The 26,426-nt window shown below is 46.9% G+C and overlaps 1 protein-coding gene across 4 annotated transcripts in view; it reads left to right on the top strand.

Moving 5' to 3' along the window:
- The window catches only part of DLG3 (discs large MAGUK scaffold protein 3), a 490,171-nt gene extending 476,678 nt beyond the window's left edge, over nt 1-13,493 (top strand). For all 4 annotated transcript variants that reach the window (XM_033945041.1, XM_033945038.1, XM_033945040.1 and 1 more), the window contains one exon: nt 11,379-13,493. In XM_033945041.1, coding sequence (XP_033800932.1) covers nt 11,379-11,485 — 107 coding nt within the window. In that variant the 3' untranslated portion in view covers nt 11,486-13,493. The remainder of the gene's footprint in view (nt 1-11,378) is intronic.
- The last annotated feature ends 12,933 nt before the right edge of the window (nt 13,494-26,426 follow it).

The raw sequence follows: 26,426 nt of genomic DNA, 5'->3' as shown, positions 1-26,426 counted from the left end.
AACATTGAGGTTTATTAATAAATTAACACCTATCCCAATAAACAAATCAACTAATCAGTCTCTATGGATAAACTCCAAGATCAAAATTGGCAGAGTTCAAATCCTTTGGAAGAACTGGATTATTGCGGGCATTAGATCTCTAGATGATGTTATTTCAGAAGGTAAACTGCTGGAGTTTTCACAGTTGCAACATAGATTTGGTCTTAGTAAAACACAAAATTTTAAATGGTTGCAATTGAAGCAGGCCATTCAGGTTGGGTTCCCTGAATGGAAAACATTGAATAATCAATATAGTTTAAAGTTCTTATGTTTTCAAGCAGACTTCCTAGGACATCAAGCCGCATTGTGGTATAAATTAATATCTGGATATTTGAATAAAAAACCAAAAAATGGTCTAAGAGATATTTATTTGGAGCATTGAGATTAAGCATCAAATTAATGCATCTCAATGGCCACTAATTTGGTCTTGGAGAATGAGATGTACAGTGTCAGCATCTATGAGACAAACTTGGTTCTTTTTATTACATAGAGCTTTTTGGACCCCTACACGTTTACAAAAATTAGATAGTTCTAAGTCCAATAAATGCTGGCACTGTAATCTGGAACCAGGGACGTTAGATCACTTACTGTATCATTGTCCCTACATTAAAAGTTTTTGGAATGCAATTTGGCCACAAATTAATAAATTGATGGAAAATCATATAGCAATATCATATGATACAGTGTTATTTGGAATGATGATGAGAAAAAAAAGTCAAATTTCACCAGAAAATAACAAGCTTTTATTAATCATGACAGGGGTTGCCATTCAGCATATAACCAACAATTGGAAGAATTATAATAACCTAAATTATACATTTTGGTGGAATACAATATGTCATATATTTAAAATGGAAAGAGCAATAGCAATACAAAGAGGGACATATACTAAATTTATAAAAATATGGGGGCCATTGACAAAATATTGCAATGAATAAATAATAGGATTTTTCTTCTTCTTTTCAATATCTTTTTTATGACACACATGGAGGGGGGATAATGAAAATAATTTTTACATAATAAGCTATAATATGTTATACAATATGTAATGTATGAATGAAAAGTAATAGAAGGGTGGGGGAGGGAGAGGGGATAAAAATATATTTAGAATATGATGTATTAGATACAAAAGTGATATTGTGTATTCATCAATTGTATTTTAATATTTTGTACACTTTATGTAAAATTTGAAAATAAAAATTATATAAACAAAAAAAAAAAAAAAAAGCAGCATTATGGGGTAAAGATCTGGAATCCAAGATAAGGGATTAAGGAACACTCGATGAAGTTACAGGGAAATACTTTTAAAACCAATAGGAGGAATTTTTTTTTTACTCGGAGAATAGTTAAGCTCTGGAACGCGTTGCCAGAGGATATGGTAAGAGCGGATAGCGTAGCTGGTTTTAAGAATGGTTTGGACAAGTTCCTGGAGGAAAAGTCCTTAATCTGTTATTGAGAACGACATGGGGGAAGCCACTGCTTGTCCTGTATTGGTTAATTAATTAATTAATTGATAGGCTTGAATGATGGATTTTATACAAGGTCAAATCTCAACAAATAACATAAGGTGATGTTTTAGGTCACCTTAAATACCTTGTAACAATGCTGTTCTAACAAATATTCTCAGCCCTCAGAGATGCCACCAGGGGATCAAAAGATCATATCCTCTGGCTTTATGCACCTGATCGTCATAGGGTTGATACAGTGTTTGAACTGTTGTATCTTATTTTTATGATTTTATATTTTTTGTATTTTTCCACATAGATATGTTTTACTCTTATGATAGTTTTAAAATAATAAATATTACTAAAGAGTATTAGTTTTAGAATAAATACTTAGCTTATACGGAGTGGTTGCTGGTAAGGGATAAACAAGCCAACATGTTTCACCCGTAGAGGGGGTTTCCTCAGGGCTACTATCCCTTTTTTGTGCTAGTTTTACACGACGTGACCACCCGATCTAAGTTCTCAAGATCTTGAGGTGCATAAAGCCAGAGGATATGATCTTTTGATCCCCTGGTGGCATCTCTGAGGGCTGAGAATATTTGTTAGAACAGCATTGTTACAAGGTATTTAAGGTGACCTAAAACATCACCTTATGTTATTTGCCCTGTATTGGTAGCATGGAATATTGCTTCTCCTTGGGTTTTGGCCCGGTACTAGTGACCTGGATTGGCCACTGTGAGAACGGGCTACTGGGCTTGATGGACCATTGGTCTGACCCAGTAAGGCTATTCTTATGTTCTTATAGTGGGTACTAACCAGGGGGTACAGCTGGAGCATCAATGGGTAGGGCCATAGCCTCTGAGGGAGTTGCTGTGGGCCTCTTATTCTACAGGGTATATATTGAAAGAGGAATGGAACCCCTTTGTTCGACATCTAATTGCACTGTGGGGCAGGGTGGATAAGATCTACTTTGGCAGCTACAAGGGAGAACCCACATTTGCGGTGGAGCAAACTTCAGGAGCGTTTGCAAGATGGGAAACAGGGTGTTTCGGGATGTACTTCAGGGATCTAGGATGTTGTCTTTTGCTACCCTGCAGGAGAGAAATTCTCTGCCATCTGGGCATATTTTTTTTTTTTTTTTTTTTACAATAAATGCATCTTCACCATTAAATGAGGGCCCAGAGTTGGCTGGCAACTTCCCAGGGGAACAAGGAATATGTGGAGAACTTATGGTTATTGTTGGGTAGGGTCCCTTGACCTATCTCTATTCGTTATTCTTATCTCAGGGGCTAGGATAAACCTAATTATTCTTTTCGGGAAACAATTTGTACAGAAGTTCAGAAGGTATCTCTGCGCATCCTGGTTCCAGAAAATGCATATAAAGTCTTATCTAGATGGAATTATACACCTGAACCTTTGCATGCCATGCACCCTACTGTTTTGAATGAATGCTGGAGATGTGGCAGGGATAAGGGGGTACCTTTATGCATATTATATTACATTACATTATATTACATTACATTACTGATTTCTATTCCGCCTCAACCTTGCAGTTCTGGGCGGATTACAAAAGAGACAGCTGGACATTTCCAGGATAATTACAAAGAGACTTCTGGACTTTTCCAGAAGAGTTACAAGAAGAAGAACATTTCCAGAGGAGTTACAAGAAGAATGGTTTAGTATAGTTTAGGGAATGAGATACGGCAAGGAGAATTGATCTATTCCAGTGGATATACAATTCAGGATGCTGTACAGATAGGATATAGTGCAGTTTCAGTATATATGCAGTTAGGGAAGCAGTTGACAAGCTTGGGCTTTGAGGGGAAGGGTAACTGGTGAAGAAGGGAGGATGGGGGAGTCACACTGAGGGGAATCCAGGTTGAAGTTATGACATCTGTATAAATTTTTTGAATAGATGGGTTTTGATTTCTTTGCGAAAAGATTTGAAATCGCTTGTTGTCATTAGCAGGTTGGAGATGGCATGGTCCAATTTCGCTGCTTGCGTCGCTAGTAGACTGTCAATCATCTTCTTACACTGGGTGCCTTTGAGTGCATATTTGGTGGTCATGTCCTCTCGTGGGCCCCTATTGGGCTATGATAACTAAGAGTTTGATGACTTGGCTGGGGGATCCAGTACAACAGAACCCTCAAACTTGCTTGTTGGGACTAATGAACTTGTGACCTCTGTGGTAGCAAAGACTGCTGTTCCAAATGGGACTATCTGCTACTAAATGTTTGCTTGTCCTCCACTGGAGAACGGGGGGTGGCACCGTCAAGAGGTGGAGTGGAAAGCTCGAGTCTGACATTTGATCAATATGGAATGTGGGACAGCTACATGGCAAGGTCATTACAATGTACATCAGAAAGATTGGTCATTGCTTTTCAGGAAATTAAATGGTTGAATGGAAGCTGGGATTTAGGGGAGGGTTTGGGGATTGTGGGTATACTTCTAGGACTGATTCTTGCTGTGATGGACATATGCTTATTTGGATGGCTATAGAGGGAGAGGGGGAATGGGGTGGGGAATTGAGGTGTATTGTTATTATATGCTGTGGTTTCTAGTGTGCAGGTTGGTAGCAGTGGGCCATGGACTGTGTTGTTGATGGGATTTTTCTTTTCGTCCTCCCTGATGGGTTTTTGGAGGGGTAGATGATAATGATTTGTATGGGGGAGGGACGGGGGAAATATTTGCTTCTATTGCTGTGGGTTACTCTTTGTAATGATGGTACTTTTATACCTCAAAGTTTATTTTCAATAAAAAATGTATTGATACAAAAAAAAAAGATTCTTCGAAGGCAAGCAGGCCAAGATAATCTCACATGTGAGTGACGTATCCATGGAGCCACAGGTGTGGACACTTAATAACATGTATTTAGCTCTAAAGCAGGGGTGTCAAAGTCCCTCCTTGAGGGCCGCAATCCAGTCGGGTTTTCAGGATTTCCCCAATGAATATGCATTGAAAGCAGTGCATGCACACAGATCTCATGCATATTCATTGGGGAAATCCTGAAAACCCGACTGGATTCCGGCCCTCGAGGACCGACTTTGACACCTGTGCTCTAAAGCCAATTGGGAACTTCCTTGGCTTTGTATCCTGGATACAAGAGAGAGGAGCCTAAGGAAGTCCCTGATTCAGACGCCTTAGGCCTCTCCCCTTGGGAGAGGTCTTAGGCGTCTGAGCCAATGAGGGACTTGCTTAGGCTCCTCCCTCATGTATCCGGAATACAGAACCTCAAGAAGTTCCCGATTGGCTCCGATGCCTAAGACCCCTCTCAAGGGGAGGGGCCTGAGATGCCTGAGCCAATCAAGGCCTTAGGCCGATCCCCATTTATCACATGATGCACTGGGGAGGGGAAGGCCCAGCATTGTAAACTTGGCGGCCTCAGAGAAGGAGGTACTGAGCACCCCTCCTGCTCCCAACTTAAAAGGTACGAGGGTGGGGCTCTGGTGGCAGGAGTGAGAGGGCATCCCTCCTGCCATTTTTATTTTGTTCGGGGGGGGGGGGAGATGGTGGCTCAGGGGAGCCTGGCGTGGGGGGATTCTCTTTTTTTTTTAAAAAAAGGGACAGATTGTGCGTGTGTAACACGCACACATCTGTGCCATTAAAAAAAAAAAAAGTCCTATCAGCAGTGACAGGAGGCTGCTTCCCCTGTCACTGCTGTTAGGGTTCTGCACATATGTCACTCGGTCACTAAGTGATTGTTCAGTCGTGTTTGCATGCAAACTTGATAGTGCAGCGATTGGGTTTGGTAATTTTAGTGCATCTAGCCCTAAATTCTTCCTAAAGTCCCCAAGCAGAGTTGTGAGATGAAAAGCTCTTACAGGGTTTTAAACTTAGGGCTCCTTTTACGAAGCCGCATTAGCGACTTTTAATCACGCGCTATCCCGAAAACTACCGCCTGCTCAAGAGGAGGCGGTAGCGGCTAGTGCGTCCGGCGGTTTAACGCGTATTATTATCCCAGGACAAGCAGGCATGATATTCTCACATGTGGGTGACGTCATCTACGGAGCCCCGGCGCGGACAGCTTTTCAAGCAAACTTGATAGAAGTTTCAAGTTTGCACACTGCACCACGCATGTGCGTGCCTTCTCGCCCACTAGAGGGCGCATCCCACCTCGTGGTCCTCAGTTCAAATTTTTCCGCGGAGCAAGAAAGCCCTGTGGATCTGAGCTCCAGTGTTTTTGCCTTCTAGCTGCCGCGTTTAGTTTGTTTTTCCATCGAATTAGTTCGCGGTGCTGTTTTTCTTTTCGGTTCTTTTCAAAAAAAAAAAGTATTTAGTTTTCGTCTGGCTCCGGGGGCTCCCGGAAGCCGTGGCCGGGGACGTCGGTACGTTCCCGGCCTTCTTCTTTTTCTTCGTGGATGTCCCGTCCTGTTACGGGATTCAAAAAGTGCAACCGGTGCGAGAGGTTGCTTTCCATCACTGACCCTCACCGGTGGTGCATTGTCTGTCTTGGGCCCGAACATCCGACAGAGTCGTGTGATCGCTGCTCTACCTTCCAGAACAGGGCCCTACGTCGCCGCAAGGCCAGAATGGCGGAATTGTTCGCCGTCGATGCGACGCCTAAGGCCTCGACTTCGGCCCCGGCCTTGACCTCGGCCTCGGCGTCCTCAGGGGCCTCGGCCTCGCCCCGACCCTCATCCTCGAAGGCGTCGTCAGTGAAGCAAGCTTCGGGTAAGTCCTCTGTTCCATCCCCTTCAGCAAAGAAGCCATCCTCGAGTCAGGCCAAGGCGGGTGGGTCGACCCCGGCCCCGCATCGGACCTCGACTCCGCACACCCCGAGGGAATACTCGAGACCGAGGTCGCCCTCCAGGGAGTGTGCCCCGGACTCGGAACTCCCCACCTTCGTGGGGATTCCGGCCTTCCAGGATCTCCTCCGAGCTCTGATCTCATCAGAGCTATCGGGAGCCCTGGAAGTGTTGCAGCGTGCTGCGGTCCCGGCGGCCTCGACCTCGGCCGGGGCGCCTTCGGTCTCGGAGGCCCCGGCCCCGTTCACCTCGGTCTCGGCCCCGCCCCGGACCTCGACCTCGGGGGAACCCCCTGAGCGGAGTGTAAGGCCCAAAGAAAAGTTGCGCAGAGTGCGCCGTCTTTCCTCCTCTTCCTCCGGGTCTTCCAGACACGCCTCGCCCTCGACGCGACCTCGGACGGGGCGTCGATCGAGGAAATCTAAACGACCTCGAGGCTCGCCTCGGCGCGACCGTTCCTCGTCGTTCGGGGGCGAGGCGCTGCAGGTGTCGGAGTTGCGCCTCGACAATCCGAGGCTCCTCCGCTCACCTCGTGGGAAGTCTTCCCGGGCCGCCTCGCCGAGGAAACGGGAAAGTGTCCCACGAACCCCGGGGTCCTCACCCAAGGGTTCTGCGAGGAGGACAACTTCCCCTTCCCCCTCGAGGGCCCTCGAGAGGGGATCCTGGGATTCGGGATCTGTTAGGGATCCTCATTATTCCCATGAGGCCTCCCCCCTCTCCTCGGTGGGGCGGTCGAGAACCCCGTCTCCCCAGGCTAGGCCGTCCTCATTTTCATCCTTCGTTCAGGACATGGCCCAAGCCCTGGGGATTGACCAGATGGTATGTTCTCGGTATTCCAAAGAATTTTTGGAGGAACAGGACCTCCCCACTCCTCCTAGAGAGGTGCCTAGACTCCCTCTCAACAGCGTCCTTCTGCAGACCTGGCTGAAGAACTTGTCAAACCCTCTTACAGTCACGTCTGTACCTTCAAAAATGGAATCGAAGTATAGAACGATTCCTCCTAAAGGGTTCGATAAGGCGCAGCTCTCACACCAGTCCCTTCTGGTGGAGTCAGCTCTTAAAAAATCACAGCCCTCACGGGTTTCTGCGACGGTTCCACCAGGCAGGGAAGGGCGGACCCTGGACAAGTTTGGCCGTCGCCTCTATTCAAATTCCCTGATGGCCACCAGGGTTCTAAATTACGCCTTCACCTTTTCCTCCTATTTGCGGGGTATGGTGAAGGATCTTCCTCAATATCGAAACTCGTTACCGGACTCCCAAAGAGCAGGATTCGATAAATTTATGTCCAACCTGTCTCAATTGCGGTTGTACCTTTTCCATGCAGTGTACGACACCTTTGAGCTGGTTTCGAGGGTGTCGGCCCTCGCAGTGGCCATGCGCCGCTTGGCCTGGCTTCGCACCCTCGACATGGACCCAAACCTGCAGGAACGTCTTGCAGACTTGCCTTGTGTGGGGTCCGAGTTATTTGACGAGTCATTGGATGCGGCGACCAAGCGGTTGTCGGAGCAGGAGCGCTCTCTAGCATCCCTGGTCCGCCCCAAACCTAGGCCCCCGCCGCAGAAACCTTTCCGGCCTCCGCCGCGCCGATACCCTCAGAAATCGACCCCGGCTTTCTCGAGACCGCCTCCGAGACGTCCGTCTCAGCGGGGCAGAGGGGGACAAACCCAAACCCCGGCGCAGGGCCCTTCTAAGCCCGCGCCTTCCTTTTGACGGGCTGAGCGGACGGGGCGGGTTCCCCTCCGCACTCTCACAGGAACCCCTCCCTATCGGGGGCCGTCTTCGGTCCTTCCGGGAGGCATGGACCGGGATTACCTCAGACGCTTGGGTGCTCCGGATCGTCTCCGAGGGCTACTCGCTCAACTTTGTGTCCTCGCCGCCGGACAGTCCCCCAAGTTTAGTCCCCTGCAACCGTTCGCAGTTACCGGCCCTTATAACCGAAGCCAAAGCCCTCTTGAAGCTTCGGGCGGTCGAGCCGGTCCCCAAGGACCAGCGGGGTACGGGGTTTTACTCCCGCTACTTTTTGGTCCCAAAAAAGACCGGGGACCTGCGCCCCATACTGGACCTCAGGAAGCTCAACAAATTCCTGGCCCGGGAGAAGTTTCGAATGCTATCTCTCCCGGTTCTGTATCCCCTCTTGGAGGAAGGGGACTGGATGTGCTCCCTCGACCTGAAGGAAGCATACACCCATGTTCCGGTGCACCCCGCCTGTCGAAGATTCTTACGATTCCAGGTGGGGGACCTCCACCTCCAGTACAGGGTACTGCCCTTCGGCCTGGCCGCGTCCCCACGAGTATTCACGAAGTGCATGGTGGTGGTTGCAGCAGCCCTCAGGTCACGTGGACTCCACGTATTCCCTTACCTGGACGATTGGCTCATCAAAGCCCCGACCAGGGAGGGGGTTATCTCAGCGACCCGACAGTCTATTACCTTCCTGCAAACTCTCGGGTTCGAGATAAACTTTCCAAAGTCTCAGTTGAGGCCGTCGCAGTCTCTTCAATTCATAGGTGCGGTGCTGGACACGGTGCGCCTACGCTCCTACCTGCCGACCCAGCGGTTGGAAGCCTTGGTACGGATGAGCCGCCAGGTCTCTCAACTGTCGAAGGTGTCGGCCAAGCGCATGATGATGCTGCTGGGCCATATGGCCTCGACGGTACATGTCACACCGTTTGCGAGGCTACACCTGAGGATCCCTCAGTGGACCCTCGCGTCCCAGTGGCGTCAGGAGTGCGACCCGGTGTCTCGCCTCATTTCGGTGACTCCGCTTTTGTGGAAATCGCTACGTTGGTGGACAGACTCTTCAAATCTGTCCAGGGGGCTATTGTTCCGCACTCCGCCTTTTCACAAGGTCCTGACCACGGACTCCTCGGAGTACGCGTGGGGAGCCCATCTCGACGGTCTTCGCACGCAGGGCCTGTGGTCGGCAGAAGACCGTCAGTGTCATATCAACGTGCTAGAGCTGCGGGCCATCTTCCTAGCACTTCGAGCCTTCATTCACATATTGCAGGACCAGGTGGTCCTCGTCCGCACGGACAATCAGGTGGCAATGTATTATGTGAACAAGCAGGGAGGAACGGGGTCATGGCCCCTCTGCTCCGAAGCTCTTCGCCTCTGGGAGTGGGCGGCCTCCCGGAACATCTTCCTCCGGGCGGTCTACATCCAAGGAGAACGGAATTGCCTGGCGGACAAACTCAGTCGACTTCTGCAACCGCACGAGTGGACTCTACACTCAGCAGTTCTACGCGAGGTTTTCGCTCGCTGGGGAACGCCACAGGTGGATCTGTTTGCCTCTCCGGAGACACACAAACTACCACTATATTGTTCTCGGATGTACTCGCAGGACCGTCTGGAAGCGGATGCCTTCCTACTCGACTGGGAAGGGAGGTTCCTGTATGCATTCCCTCCGTTCCCTCTGATCATGCGAACGTTGGTACACCTAAAATCGTCCACGGCCACGATGATTCTCATAGCACCTCGGTGGCCGCGCCAGCACTGGTTCTCCCTGCTGCTCCAGCTCAGTGCCAGGGAGCCTCTTCCCCTGCCTGTCTCTCCTTCTCTGCTGTCTCAGAGTCAAGGATCCATGTTACATCCCAACCTGCAGTCATTGCACCTGACAGCTTGGTTTCTTGTTCCCTGACTCTTCCGGACCTGTCTCAATCGGTGAAGGAGGTGTTGGAAGCCTCCCGCAAGATCTCGACGAGGCTTTGCTATGCGCAGAAATGGACCAGGTTTTCCACCTGGTGTTCGTCTTTTCACCTGGATCCGGTATCAGTTCCGGTATCCTCGGTCTTAGAATATTTATTTCATTTGTCGCGCTCCGGCTTGAAAACCACTTCGGTGCGGGTTCATCTCAGTGCGATTTCCGCTTTCCACCAACCTCTGGAGGGATGCCCTCTGTCACTCCACCCCTTGGTGACACGCTTCATGAAAGGGTTAATCAGGGTTTGCCCCCCTCTTAAGCCTCCGTCTGTCGTGTGGAACTTGAATGTAGTTCTGGCTCAACTGATGAAACCCCCTTTTGAGCCACTCAACAAGTCCCTCTTGAAATTTCTGACTTGGAAGGCGGTGTTTCTGATTGCCCTCACCTCCGCCAGGCGGATTGGGGAGTTGCAAGCCTTGGTTGCGGACCCTCCTTTCACGGTCTTTCATCACGACAAGGTGGTTCTCCGCACCCATCCTAAGTTTTTACCTAAAGTTGTGTCTGACTTCCACCTCAATCAGTCCATTGTCCTTCCTGTGTTCTTCCCGAAGCCCCACTCCCATCCGGGCGAGACGGCGCTTCACACGCTCGACTGTAAGAGGGCGTTGGCATATTATCTTCAACGCACCAGGCCTCATCGGAAGGTCCCTCAATTGTTTTTGTCCTTCGATCCCAATCGATTAGGGCATCCAGTTTCCAAGCGCACTCTGTCTAACTGGTTGGCCGCTTGCATTTCCTTTTGCTACGCTCAGGCTGGCCTTCCTCCCCCGGGTCGAGTCACGGGGCACAAGGTCCGAGCAATGGCAGCCTCGATAGCCTTTCTCCGTTCCACTCCAATGGAGGAAATATGTAAGGCTGCCACTTGGTCTTCGGTTCATACATTCACCTCTCATTACTGTCTGGACACCTTGTCCAGAAACGATGGCCGGTTTGGCCAGTCGGTGTTACGTAACCTGTTTTCATAATTTGCCATCCTCCCACCTACCCTTTTTTGGTTGGCTTGGAGGTCACCCACATGTGAGAATATCATGCCTGCTTGTCCTGGGATAAAGCACAGTTACTTACCGTAACAGGTGTTATCCAGGGACAGCAGGCATATATTCTCACAACCCGCCCGCCTCCCCGGGGATGGCTTCCTTGCTAGTTATGGAACTGAGGACCACGAGGTGGGATGCGCCCTCTAGTGGGCGAGAAGGCACGCACATGCGTGGTGCAGTGTGCAAACTTGAAACTTCTATCAAGTTTGCTTGAAAAGCTGTCCGCGCCGGGGCTCCGTAGATGACGTCACCCACATGTGAGAATATATGCCTGCTGTCCCTGGATAACACCTGTTACGGTAAGTAACTGTGCTTTATGCCCTAAAAGTACCAATTAGTCTTTGTGACATGTCCCAGCTTGTGGATTCTGTGTGAAAGTTGTCCTACTTCTGATGTGTTTCTGGTTCTTGCTTTTAGCCATTGTACAAGGAGACTCACTGGAGGAGATCTACAACAAAATAAAACAAATCATTGAGGATCAGTCGGGGCACTACATCTGGGTTCCTTCTGCTGAAAAACTCTGAAGGAGAAGTCCATTTCCTATCTACAGAGGAGACTGTCACTTTTTCCGTCCCTCACCTCACAATGGAAGTCACCAGGTGTCTCTTCCTGCCCCCTTTTTACAGCTGTCACAGATTGCGTTTTCTAGTCCCTCGGTTTCATATTTAGCTTTGTTTTTATGGTTCCAATGAAGCGTGACTGTGTCCGTTCCTGCATGAACGTTTCTGCAGTCCCATTAGAAATTCTAAAATCCCATTGGAAATCGTTTTTTTAATCTAAGGAACACTAAACGAAGAAATCGATAAAATGGTGAAAAGGAAAACAAGGAATGCAGCCTAACAGATGGCTGAAATATTCACACAATCCCCTGAGAAGACTTGGATCGAACAAGGCAGCACTCTTATATAGCTACAGTTTTTATTTATGTCTATCGTGATGAGGATATATATCATTTTTATATAATGTATATGCTTGTTATATATATTATATACATTTTATATATATCTATGTATAAATATACGGACTAAGGGGAGATTGTGCTCTTTGCAGAGATCTTTTAGCTTATTCTTGTGTCTTGTCAGTGTGAAACTCTTGGGGTGCAATAAGTTGCTTTTAACATTGGCAGCAAGGTTTGCAGCACCCAGCATCAAATGTTATGTTCTCTGACAAGGATCAGATGTTAATTAAATCAAGAAGTGTTTAGGATAACCTTTGAAACGAAAACAGCAGCTTCTCCCACTGAGGGCATGTTTGAGGAGAATGCAAATGAACCTTTTACATAACCTATTGGGACACCCACAGCCATCCATCCACCTTGCTACAGTTTCTATATGAATGGGTACAAAATTCATTTTTAAACCCTTAGTTTCAAAGATAAGCTTTCATAGCCTTAATGTCTTCCACAGAGCAACATCTGGGTTGACATGCGTATTTGTGCTAAAAAGATTTTGCACAGCTAACTCAGGTCAGTGAATTCCTCTCACTGCCTATAAGGGACCTCGTGTAGCTGCAACAGTACTTAAAAGATCCAGAAAAATCAGCAAATGCCCCAAAACTCCAAGTGCACTAGGCTGTCCTCATTAGACTCGCGGAATAATAGTGATAAAGACGGTAAACATAAAGGGTGGTAAACACTGTCCCAGCGTTTGATTAGCCCTGCTTGAAGCCACATACCATCATGGGACCTCCTGCTGCACTGGATGGTCAGCGTATGTCAGCCCTGAAACCAACTTGGTCGAACCGCCATGAGGTTCTATTTTGACTTTTTCTAGAGCGCTGGTCAACTTTACTTATATCAGCTAAGTGTTTTCTTACATTATTCTTAGGGAGGAGGCCAGGGCGTAACTCCACATTGTTTGAATTTTGAATGGTTATTGTGCCACTGTTTGCCCTTATTAGTGCTGTGTGACTTATTTTTCCCACATTTTTGTGTACCTATATTCACTGTTAGCGCACAAAACGGTCCCATGATGGTGTGCAGCTTCAAGCAGGGCTAATCAAACACTGGGACAGTGTTTACCACCCCTTATGTTTGCCATTTTTATCACTATTATTATATTATTTATCTAATTATTATTGTTTGGAGTTCCACGAGTCTAATGAGGACAATTTTTTGGCATTTGATGCTTTTTTTCAGGATCTTATAAGGGACCTCGGCCTTGTCCCCTTAGGGGTGTCAATTTTCAGACTAATCCAATCTTGTACAAAGTAAGTATTGCTGCTGCTAGGATGGAATGTGAATTCTATATTACTGTTCCACAAGAACTCAAATGGCTTCAGGCTGAGTTCTAGTGGTGACCCTGTTAATGAGGTTCATATTTAAACTAGGAATGGTATTGACTCTGTTCTCATCATTGAATCTGACTGGTAGGCATTATGTATGTGGTAGGAGTAAAGCTGCCATCCTAATTCATGAGATTTTCTTGCTCTGCTCTGTGCAAACCATTTTCCATCAAATGTCCATAAAACCAGTGTGGCTATGTTTTTTTTTAAGAAAATGTAAATTTTTAAATAAATTGTTTTTATCAGGGAGACACTGGTTCAGAGCTGAAGGTGTGTTGTCTTCCATAGCTTCCTGTATTCTTTGAGTTTCCAATAACAGCTGCTACTGCTTGTGTCTGAGGTTATTAGTCTTTAAAACTGAAAACTAGCCCATAGGGAAATAGAGCAAACCCTTTCCCCAAATGCTAGTTTGGTATTTCATAGAATTTTGGAAGCTGCTTAGCACAGGGGAACAGAATCTTTTTCATTCCTAAACAGGAGAGCAAGGATCTGAATTTTTGGTGACTGTAGAACCCACATCCCAGGCAGTAGTGGTTTAGGCAGTGCTCATATCATATTTATCCTTCTGTTACAAGAGAGGGAAAATAAACATAAGGGAAAACCGAACGTAGCCAAGGACTGTCAGTTGTTTGTGCAATGGAACTCATGGGGCATGAAAGGCTGAAAATATTGCAGAGCGGGTGGGCCGGAGTGGTATCTCCTGTAATAAGGCTGTTTAGCCACTGAGATTCCGAGTACAGACAATTGCCACTTCAGTGCTGGGATTTGGGGGAGATTCAAGAAAGAGGTGGAGTAGTTTAGCAGAGGACCCTCACACTTCCTTAAAAGGAAGAAAAATCTTTTACCTGTACCTTGTGGCATAACTGAAAATATGAAGCAAACTTGGTGACATTAACAAACACTCATAAACCAAGGAGACGTATATTTTTTAATAAATCAACTTACAAAAAATTTGTGTCTCTCCTTTGTTCTTGTTTCTAAAATGCAAATCTGTACCCTTTTATCTTTTAGAGGGAATAAAGAACAGATTTCTTCACAAAACTGATATGCTTTAGTTCGCTTCTAAGGGATGACATAATATCCTATTTTCCTAGTATAGGCCTTAAGTGCTCATACTGCAACTCTGCCTTATCCCCACGGTCACTCATTTTCTCTTTTTTTTTTTTTTTTTTTTGTTTTGTTACTAAGGAACCACACAAATGCTCAAGCACCATTCTGGTACGTTCCTTCCAGATTCCATACTCAAGATGCCCTGAAAGAGCTTAACTTGAAATCTCAACCTTCTACTTCGCAGTGTTCAGTCATGAGCTGCTCTGATCTCATTTTTTTCTGGCCTCTGCAGAGGAGAAGGCCTGCCCACAATTAGTGATGGAAGGCATGGATTATGTGGCAGATGCCCTCTATGATCTTATGTGAGTTTTCAGCTTATGCAGCGTCAGCGCGCCAGATCCTTTGGATCCGTCATTGGGCAGGTGATTCTGCCTCTAAAGCGACCTTGAGCAGGCTCCCCTTTCATGGTCAGCTCCTCTTTGGTAAAGGACTAGATGATCTTATGGCCAGCATGGTGGATCACCGCCCTAAGTCACTTCCTGATATTACGTCTTGGCATGCTTCGAGGGGGAATCACAATTTCTTTCATCCCTCCTGCAGATTTCATCAGGGCCCTTTAGGCTTTTTGTCCCAATGATATTCACAGGGATAACTGTGGGCAGGTCTCGTCCTCCGCAGAGGTTGGAAAAATGAGGTCTGAGCGTTAGAGCGGCTCATGACCAAACACTGCGATGTAGAAGGCTGAGATTCCAAGTTAAGCTCTTTCAGGACTTCTTGAGTATGGAATCCTCCAGGGACTTCACAGTTTCAACAGAATAACTTCATTCAAAAATATTTTAGATTTTTCAGATTCAAAATCTACCTATAAAATAGAAAAAAATCTTTCTTCATTCACAAATATTGTAAAACCATGCTCAGTTCGGTGATTAATACCATCCAGGCCAGCAATGGTATAATCATTACATCATAGCACCACCTGCTTCCCTAACCATAAAACACAGTATATTGAATAATAATAAAAGTTGTTTGACTTATATCAAATCCACTTGTTGATCAAATATAATTGTCTGTGCTCTTCAGGCAGGCAACACCCATAGCCGGATTCACCCTCACTCAGGAACCCATCCACAGTGAAAAAAACAAAATATACAAAAATCTCCAAAATGGAAAAAAAAAACAGCCCTTAAATTGTGATAAATATATCTCAGTCCATATCACCTCCTCCTCTACACGATTTCGTGTTTCACAGATTTACTTCTTCAGGAGGAAGAAAATTACTCCAGATTTCCTTGTGGAGTTGTGCCTTTCCTTAGCAAACGTGGTTTGGCTTCAGACTATGGGTTTGCTGCTGCTCCAGGGACTACCAGAAAGATTACCAAAGGTAAGAACCTAATCTTTCATTGCTCATGTGTTGTACCTATTCAACCCCCCGACCCTTAGCACTGTAATTTGTTTAGCCCAAGCATGTTTAAATTCTGTCAATGTTTGATTGGTATTGCCTTTCCTGGTAGGCTTTTCAAGCCATCTAACATCATCTAAAGCACTTAGCTGAGAATCTGTTAAACCCAAATGATGCTCCTTCTTAAATCTTGGAAAGGCTACTTCTCTGTTTTCTTCCCTGGGTTTGAGAAGGATAAGCTGTAAAAAAAATAAGAGATCATAAACTAGAAGTTATTCTGGCCCAGTGGCGTACCAAGGGGGGGCGGGAGGGGCGGTCCGCCCCGGGTACCAGCCCTGAAGGGGTGCTCCCGGCCTTGCCGTTCAGTCCCCCCACACCCCCGAAGGACCGCTCGCCCCACTGACCTTCCTGCACCACCTGTGAAGCAGCAAGCAGCAGGATCGCGAGGTCAGCTATCCCTAAGCTGCTTGGGCGCTGCTTCCTGCGCCGCGGTCCCGCCCCTCCTCTGACGTCAGAGGAGGGGCGGGAACGCGGCGCAGGAAGCAGCGCAGGGATAGCTGACGTCGCGATCCTGCTGCGGCTGCTTCATAGGTGGTGCAGGAAGGTCAGTGGGGCGAGCGGTCCTTCGGGGGTGGTGGTGGTGGTGGGGACTGAACGGCAAGGCCGGGAGCATAGGTAGTGCTGCTTCATAGGTGGTGCTGGGAGGCCAGGGGGGCGAGCGGTCCTTCGGGGTGGGGCGGGTGGGCAGGCAGGCAGGCATTCAAGGGGGAGGGGGGTGGCAGGCAGGCAGGCATTCAAGGGGGAGGGGGGTGACAGGCAGGCAGGCCTTCAAGGGGGGGACAGGCCTTCGGGGGGGGGTGCAGACCTTCAAGGGGGAGGGACAGGCCTTCAAGGGGGGGCAGGCAGGCCTTCAAGGGGGGACAGGTCTACAAGGGGGGACAGGCCTTCAGGAGGGGTGCAGGACTTCAAGGGGGGGACAGGCCTTCAAGGGGGGACAGGCCTTCAAGGGGGGGACAGGCAGGCAGGCCTTCAAGGGGGGGACAGGCCTACAAGGGGGGGGACAGGCCTTCAAGGGGGGGACAGGCAGGCAGGTCTTCAAGGTGGGGGGACAGGCCTACAAGGTGGGGGGACAGGCCTACAAGGTGGGGGGACAGGCCTACAAGGTGGGGGGACAGGCCTACAAGGGGGAGGGACAGGCCTTCAAGGGGGGGACAGGCCTACAAGGGGGGGGGACAGGCCTTCAAGGGGGGGACAGACAGGCAGGTCTTCAAGGTGGGGGGACAGGCCTACAAGGGGGAGGGACAGGCCTTCAAGGGGGTGGGCAGGCCTTCAAGGGGGGGACAGGCCTTCAAGGGGGGGGACAGGCCTACAAGGGGGTGGGACAGGCCTTCAAGGGGGGGGACAGGGCCTTTGGGGGGGGTGCAGACCTTCAAGGGGGGGACAGGCCTTCAAGGGGGGGACAGGCAGGCAGGTCTTCAAGGTGGGGGACAGGCCTACAAGGGGGAGGGACAGGCCTTCAAGGGGGTGGGCAGGCCTACAAGGGGGTGGGACAGGCCTTCAGGGGGGGTGCAGGCCTTCAGGGGGGGTGCAGGACTTCGGGGGGGTGCAGGTCTTCAAGGTGGGGGGACAGGCCTACAAGGGGGAGGGACAGGCCTTCAAGGGGGTGGGCAGGCCTACAAGGGGGTGGGACAGGCCTTCAGGGGGGGTGCAGGACTTCGGGGGGGTGCAGGCCTTCAAGGGGGGGGACAGGCCTTCAAGGGGGGGACAGGCCTTCAAGGGGGGGACAGGCCTACAAGGGGGTGAGACAGGCCTTCAGGGGGGTGCAGGCCTTCGGGGGGTGCAGACCTTCAAAGGGGGGACAGGCCTTCAAGGGGGGGACAGGCAGGCAGGTCTTCAAGGTGGGGGGACAGGCCTACAAGGGGGAGGGACAGGCCTTCAAGGGGGGGGACAGGCCTACAAGGGGGTGGGACATGCCTTCAAGGGGGGTGCAGGCCTTCAAGGGGGGACAGGCAGACCTTTAAGGGGGGACAGGCCTTTGGGGGGGACCCTGGTTTAGAAGTACACAGAGGGAAGGGGGTGTTCAAAGAGACGTGCATATGCCAAACTTTGGGGGGGGATGAAGAAATAATGGGTCTGAAAATAGAGGAGAGGGAGAGAAATGATGGACCATGGGATTTAGGGAGGGAAGGAACTGAAAGGGAGAGAAATTGGACACAAGGGATGGTGTGGAGGAGGGATAGAGATACTGGATAGGAGGGTAATTGGGAAAAGAAAGGGAGAGATGGTGGACTCTGGGGTGGTGGGGAAGGAGGGAGAGATGCCGGATGAAAGGGTAGTTAAGAAAAGGTGGATCTGTGGAGGGAGATGAAAAAAAGGAAAGATACCAGACTTCCTGGGGAGGGAAGGGAAATGGAAAGGGAGGACAGAGTTGGCAGATGGATGGTTAGCACGCAGAAAGAAGAAAGAAGGAGACCCTGGCAAGCAAGTTATCAGAAGAAAACCAGAGCCTTGGACCAACAAGATTTGAAATATAACCAGACAACAAAAGGTAGAAAAATTAATTTTATTTTCTGTTTTGTGATTATAATATGTCAGATTTGAAATGTATATCCTGACAGAGCTGGTGTTGGACTGCAAACGTGAGCTAGGATTTAACAGAGAGAGGAAAAGTCCTTTTTGTTTCTTTATTTTATTTACACCACAGCGCCAGTGTGGTTAGGAGAAGCCAAAGGGGGTGAAAAAGCTATAAAACCCACCAGGAGTTTTGAAAAAAATCACCCAACTGGGCAGGAAAATTGAATTGAAAAACCAATTCAATAGGCTGAATCGAATCGAAATTTTTTTTCCTGAATCTGGCAGCATTAGTTTGCGCTACTGTCTTAGACTTTAGGACCTGGGATTGGGGAGAGATGGCATCCTCAGTACTTTATAATGCAAGTGAAACGAGGATTTGGTCAGACTTTTGAAGGGTCTGCAGAAAAAAAATATTGTATAGGCCGGGGACATGAAACAGCAGGAAATGGGAACTTTTCTTCCTTCTATTTTTGTGAATGGAAAGGCTGAGGATGTCAGAGAGTTCAGTTAAAATATGTGCTTTATAAGAAAATATAATAATGTGTTTTATAAAGTTTATAGCATAGCTGGCCTACCCAGTGAGGTGTTTCTAGTGGTGGTGGTGGCAGCGTGTCAATGTGTTGAGAGGAAGAGGTGGTCTGGGAAATTCTGCTGAGCAAACTCCGGGCCCATTTCCACCCCCCAGTTAGTCCACTCCACTCAACTGGTTCACACACTGAGTGGGTCATTGGGTGTTGTGTTGGGATCTCTTCCAGTGGTTTATCAGTATCTCCTTCTGGTCCATGAAGGAAACTTTGTTATCCTTAGCATTGACCTACAGAATATGTTTGTAACAGCGCTGCTTGTGTGGCATTAGGCTATGTAGTGATCGAAAGAAAAAAACAGACCTTTGCACATTTTTGCACTATATGGTGGGTGTATGAGGAGATTCACATTTCCTGCACAGCTAAGTCCATGTGAAGTTACCTTGTGCTGTATTTGACATCTAGCAAGGTCTCTGTTTGAAAGGAAAGATCTAAACTTAAAAATGAAGTGGCCAGAAGTTATGGTAAAAGCAGATAGTGTAGCTGGTTTTAAGAAAGATTTGGACAAATTCCTGGAGGAAAAGTCCATAATCTGTTATTAAGACATGGGGGAAGTGTCTGCTTGCCCTGGATCAGTAGCATGGAATGTTGCTACTCTTTGGGTTTTGACCAGGTATTAGTGTCCTGGATTGGCTACCATGAGAATGGGCTACTGGGCATGATGGACCATTGGTCTGACCCAGTTAGGCTATTCTTATGTTATGTTCTCATCTGTAGGGGCCTTTGTTTTCACTTCTTATTTTAATGTATTTTTTTTCTGGGAACTTATCAGTGTTTTTTATAATGGGAACAAAAATGGAAGAGAATTAATGTGTGTGGGATGAGGGGGTAACTAATTTCTTCAGCTAAATAATTCAATCCACTTCAAACAGACATAGGAGAACTCACGTATCATTCACACACCCTCCAACCAAAAACGTCAAAAGGAAAAAAACTGTTCGACAACCTCCTAGCCATTCGAGCTGCAACACTCGACCCCCAACTCTACAACCAATTGACATCGACCACAGACTGCAAAACCTTCAAAAAGAAATAAAAACCCTTCTATTAAAAAAAACACATAAAACCGAACTAACACAATCAGAACTGTCCCAAGCATCACCTGCAACTACTCCATATGTACTTCTGATGTCATGACAATTCAGACATAATTTATGTTATGTTATGTTTGGAATATAAGAAAATTTTCACTGCCTGTTTCTATTCTGACCATTTATTCCGTTTCATGGTCATTACAAAAAATATTTTTTTACATGGGGGGGGGGTGTCAAAAAATGATTGGCCCCGGGTGCCACATACCCTAGGTACGCCACTGTTCTGGCCAATAAGTCTTGAGACTATATCTGAAACATAGAGGCTGTCAAAGTAAACAGATCAGGGCACTTCATAAGACATGTGCGCAATGAGTTTCTACCATAAGAGCTTGTCCTAATCATTTCTAGAGCACTACTAGACATACACAATGCTGTACAATTACGAGCAGGTAAATGCTCTTTTCCTAGTGGGCTTATGAACACTTTAAATTACAGTTTACTAGTTTCCAATTCTTTTTTCTAACTACTAGATTATTTTTATACAGCATTGATTTCAGTTAAATATCTATATCCATCGTATTTCAATTTGTTATCCTTGAGGATTTTTATTTACTTAAAAAAATATCCTTTCTGTGATGAATATTAAGAAGAAAATATAAAGACACTTTATTAGATATAGTATTAACATCAAATAAAGAAAACTAAGAAGGAATACAGTTAGTACAAACCCTAACCATCAAAAAGATGCAAATTTGTATAAGACTACCTTAATCCTTGAAAAGCCTTGAATAGATATTTCTCATAACTTTTAAAAGTATTCCAATTGTAATAGATCCCAAAATGCATAATCTTTACTCTAAAAAGTAGTCAAACACTTAATGCCACAAGTGGAAGCCACTTTTTTTTAAATTACCTATGCTATTGGGAAGGTGAAGAACAGGAGGAGGGATTTAAAAGAAATGGAAGAGGAAATATGTCACATTGAGCAGATGTATATGCTAGGTAGCAGAAACTAAGGTATATGTATGATGCTTTGTTAAGTAATGAGGCAAGATTCACTATTTTTATGCGTAGTTCACTATTCAGAGAAGAATTAGGTTAGATGGTTTAGTAAATGACGGCAGATAAAGACCCGAGTGGTGCATTCAGTCTGTCCAACTATACATGCTCCATAAATTAATTTAGTTTAAATGATCCTTTTTCTTAGATATTTCTGGGCCAGAAACCCAGAGCCCTGCCCAGTAGTGTGCTTAGGTTCCATCTACTGGAGTCTCCATCAAAGCTCACTCCAGCCCATCTTAACCATCCCAGCCATTGAAATCCTCCCTAGCCTATCCTCAACTCAATGTCCATATACAGGACATAGGCCGCCTTCAGCTCTCGCCTCCTCCAGCACTGACCACAACCGCCATCTTACATCAAGCAGTCACCGCCAGGAGAGGTGCCGAATTTCACGAGAATTCACAAGATTATGTACACACACACAAGCTGCACTGCCTCCAATGGTTACCTTACGTTCTGGAACGTTGCCTGCCGCACTGCTGTAGCCTCACGCAAGCGCTTTCCTGCATTTATACGTCATTGTTCTTTCCACTCCACCTCACAATCGCATACAGATGTAGAAAAGCACTTGTGTAAGGTTACAGCAGTGAGGCGGGCAACGTTCCAGAACAATGGTAACAAACCGAGGGCCTCAAAATAGTATTTAACGGGCCGCAAGTTTGAGACCACTGCTCTAGAGTATACATATTCAGGGCTTCCAGTCTCTCCTCATACGTCTTCTGGTGCAAACCTCCTACCATTTTCATCACCTTCCTCTGGACCACTTCAAGTCTTTTTATGTCCTTTGTCAGATAGGGTCTCCAAAATTTAACATAATACTTCAAGTGGGGCCTCACCATTGACCTGTACAGGGGCATCAACACCTTCTTTCTTCTACTTGTCATACCTTTCTCTATACAGCCTTGCATTTTTCTGGCAACAGGACACAGGCTAGTTTGATATAACCAGCCTTATCATACTATTTCCTTGCCTTTAGATCTTCAGACACTATCACTCCAAGGTCCCTCTCCCCATCTGTGCATATCAGCCTCTCACCTCCCAGCACATACAGCTTCTTCTGATTTCTAATCCCCAAATGCATTACTCTGCACTTCTTTGCATTGGATTTTAGTTGCCAGATATTAGACCATTCCTCTAACTTTTGCAGATCCTTTTTCATGTTTTCCACTCCCTCCTCGGTGTCTACTCTATTACAAATCTTGGTATCATCCGCAAAAAGACAAACTTTTCCTTTTAACCCTTCAGCAATATCACTCGCGAACATATTGAACAGGATCAACCCCAGCACCGATCCCTGAGGGACTCTACTCACCTTAACTTCCTCCGAGCAAATTCCTTTAACCACCATCCTCTGGCATCTGTCCATCAACCAGTTTCTAATCCGTGTCCTCGGTGTATGTCCATCTCTTCAGCCATAGGTCAGTGTCTTCCTGTGGGTTCCCCCCGCTGTTTCCAGGTCTTGCTGCTGTGTCACCGATTTCTTTCTTGTGGTGTCCTCAAGGTGGTCCTTCACTGTAGATCTATCTTTCCACTGGTGCTGGTGATTCTCCATGGCCTCCCTATATGTTTCCTTGAATTTCTCTAACTCCCGGACTTCTTCCTCAATGGTTTCCTCTGTCTTGAAGTCTTCTGCCTCTCTGTCCTCCTCCTCCAATGCTCGGAGTGCTTCTAGTTCCTGTATTCTACCTTCCAGGAGTCTAACATGTTTCTTCAGGCCCTTCAATTCCCTGCATCGAGTGCATACATAATACCGCCTCCCAGAGGGGAGGTAGTCATACATATGGCAAATGGTGCAGAAAACTGGGTAGCTCAACATCCTGCTTCTGTCTGCTGTCTCCATTGCTGTCCACTTGCCAGTCTGCTGTCTGAAGTGGTTTCTCCCTGTTTCCTTTTGTAGTGTCCTTGGTGTTACTGTGAGGTCCCTCACCTGATTTGAGACCTGCTACCCTTGCTTGCTTGTTGCTTTTGTGTCCTCTGTGTCCGTTGTGGTTGCTCTCTGCTACTACTGTGTTGTAAATCTACTGCTTGTCTGTCCTGTTGCCCTCATGGTACTTGCCTGTGTGGGTGTCCTTCCTTAGCACTTCTTCTTTGTAGTGATGGACACATCTTCTTAAGGCCTTTTGCAAAGGCGCTTTCTTTAAGGCGAGCACCTTTAATGCTCGCCTTCGACGCGTGCCAAATGGATGAACACCGTTGGCTCCTCCCCTTTTAAGGAGGAGTTCCGGATTGGTGCTTCACTGACATTGGGTGGGCGGAGCTACCTCTCGCCACTGCCCCTCACTCCTGCCTCCAACTCTTCTCCCCTCTTGTCTCCTGCCTCCCGACTCTCTGCTCCTGCCTGCCGTGCTCTCTGGGATCAGCTGTTTCAATTGCCGTTGGCTCCTCCCCTTTTAAGGAGGAGTTCCGGATCGGTGCTTCGCTGATGTCGGGGGTGGGCGGAGCTACCTCTCGCTGCTGCCCCTCACTCTCTTCTACCTCCTCTCCTACCTCCTTCTCCCCTCTTGCCTCCCAACTCTCTGCTCCTTCCTGCCCTGCTCTCTGGGCTCAGCTGTTTCAATTGCCGTTGGCTCCTCCCCTTTTACAGAGGAGTTCCGTATCGGTGCTTCGCTGATGTCATGGGTGGGCGGAGCTATCTCTCACTGCTACTCCTCACTTTCTCCTGCCTCCTCCAACTCTTCTCCCCTCTTGTCTCTTGCCTTCCAGCTCTCTCCTGCCTCTATGCTGCCTGCCCTGCTCTCGCAATTCCATTTTTCATCTTCCTTTCACTAATATATCTGCAAAAAATTTTGTCTTCCTTTTTTACATTTCTAGCCATTTGCTCTTCCGCCTGCGCTTTCACCAGACATATCTCTCTTTGCTTCATTCAGTTTCACCTGGTAGTCCTTTCTGTACTCCTCTTCTTGGGTATTTTTATATTTCATGAACGACACCTCTTTTGCCTTTATTTTCTCCGCTACAAGCTTAGCGAACCATTTTGGTTTCCTTTTTTTCTTGTTTTTATTTATTTTTCTCACCCAAAAGTCCGTAGCCATTTTTATTGCTCCTTTCAGCTTAGACCACTGTTTTTCCACTTCCCTTATGTCCTCCTATCCTAAAAGCTCTTTCTTCAGGTACGCTCCCATTTTACTAAAGTCTGTATGTTTGAAATCTAGGACTTTGAGTTTTGTGTGGCTGCCCTTCACTTTAGCTGTTATATCAAACCAAACCATTTGATGATCGCTATTTCCCAGGTGGGCACCCACTCGAACATTAAAGATACTCTCCCCATTTGTGAGGACTACATCTAGTATCACTTTTTCCCTCATGGGTTCCGTCACCATTTGAGTAGAGCCTCTTGAAAGGCATCCACAATCCTCCCTACTTATTTCTGATTCTGCAGATGGAACGTTCCAGTCTGCATCCGGAAGATTGAAATCACCCAACTGCAGCACCTCCTCTTTCTTTCCAAACTTATGGATATCTGCAATCATATATTTATCAATTTGCTGTGATTTAGTCGGAGGACTGTAGACTACATCCACATAGATAGAAGTTTCATCTTCTCTTTTCAAAGTGATCTATATCACTTCTTCCTCTCCCCAGGTCCACCTATATTTCAGTCGCTTGGATATCGATCTTTACATAGACAGCTATTCCTCCACCTCTTTGACCATCTCTGTCCTTCCTAAAAAGATTATATCCCGGTATGTTTGCATCCTATCCATGGGAGTCACTGAACCATGTCTCTGTGATAGCAACAATATCCAGGTCTGCTTTCGTATAGATTTGTTTAGTTTTACTTCCTGTTACATTGCTAAGAAGTGAGTTGCTAATATTGTTTACGTTGCTATCTGTACTACCATCACATCTTGTCTTTTGCTGGTTGTGGCCTCCATAATTGTATTTCATACATACGCCACCCCCACCTTCTAGTTTAAATGCCTAGAAACATATTGTCTAAATTTCTCAGCAAGGATTATTTTTCCTGCTATAGTAAGATGAAGCCCATCATTACAATATAGTCTTTTGTGTTTCCATGTATTTCCCCATCCACCTATGTACTTAAAGCCTTCTTGATGACACCAGGCTTTGAGCCATCTATTGAAGTCCTCTGTGGTTTTTTTTGCTCTTTGCTCTCCCTTTCCATATGCAGGCAGTACTTCTGAAAAAGTTACAGTCTTTACAAAAGGTTTCAAGCCCTCACCAAGCTCCCAAAAAGCTTTCTGCTCTGCAAGTGTGGAGTTGTTGGCCAGGTCATTTGTTCCCAGATGTGTAACAACATCGGTGTTAGAATCCTTAGTTTCTTCCTCAATTTTTGTAGTCAGTATTTGCCTGGAACTCCTGGTAGCTGAGGATCTTGAAAGACATTTCACTATTTTGGTCTCCTCGCCCTGTGTTCCAAGGTTAATGCCTCTGATGATGGAATTCCCCAGCAGGATGGGTTAGGGAAAGTGCATTTGCATGGTGAGGCTATTGTATCAGAGTTTCATAGATTCTGCAGGGCTATAAAACTAAAATAAATTGTAGTGTTGGATGAGCTTTTCCTTCAGTGTTCTCCTTTATATTTGGTATGGTGAGGTAGATTGGAGGTACTCCAAATGGCACTGTTGCCTAAAGTAAATTAATTATGGTGACTATTCTGTTCTCAGATGCTTTTTATAAGATTTTGGAAAATTAAAGGGTTTTTTTTTTTTGGGGGGGGATGCATGAATTTAACCAGATTAAATCGGAGGAAGTGACATCTCTTATCCGAATGGCAGCGTGATTCCTGAGCTCCGACGGGGCTCAGAGATGGAGTGGGCCGCGCTGTTCCCACGGAGCGCTATTGCCTCGGCAGTGCGAGCATGATTAATGGAACTGCATGGTGACTAACGGGCGGCTAGAGGGGCTTACCGAAACGGAACAGTGAGAGGCGAGTGTGGCAGTGGACCGTGGTGCCTTGGTTCCGTCCCTCCTCTTCCTTGGGGGGAACCGGAGCTGAGGGAGAGAGTAGACCACATGTTAGAACCCGCAGACGAACTACAGCGGTTCTAGCCAGGTCGGAGGTTGTGTGGCTGGCTGGCTGTTGCCTTTCTGCTCTGGGCCCGGCTTGGTGAATGGCGTGGGACATGCTTGACCGCTGCTGCCTAACAGGGAGGTGATTGCTGGTCCTGGATTTGACTAAACAACATGTGGTTGTGGTAAATAACCTCTACATAAATTTTTTACAGAAACCATACATAAACTTTAACGCTAAAATGCTCAGGAATAGCTTGTAAAAATTTGGAGAATGAGATGCTATAAAGGGGTTTTATTATGAATTAAGCAATAACTCATTATCTGCCCATTTCAGTTACATTACATTACATTAGGGATTTCTATTCCGCCTGTGCCTTGCGGTTCTAGGCGGATTACAATATAGAAAATATCTGGGACATTCCAGTAGAATTACATTTCAGGATATGAGTAAGTTACAGGAACAGTGAAGAGTTATGATATTACAATTTCACAGAAGATATTA

This window comes from Geotrypetes seraphini, chromosome 5, assembly GCF_902459505.1.
Source record: "Geotrypetes seraphini chromosome 5, aGeoSer1.1, whole genome shotgun sequence".
NCBI classification, from domain to species: domain Eukaryota; kingdom Metazoa; phylum Chordata; class Amphibia; order Gymnophiona; family Dermophiidae; genus Geotrypetes; species Geotrypetes seraphini.
Note: the sequence above shows the minus strand (reverse complement) of the source record. Positions and strands in the feature narration are given on the sequence as shown.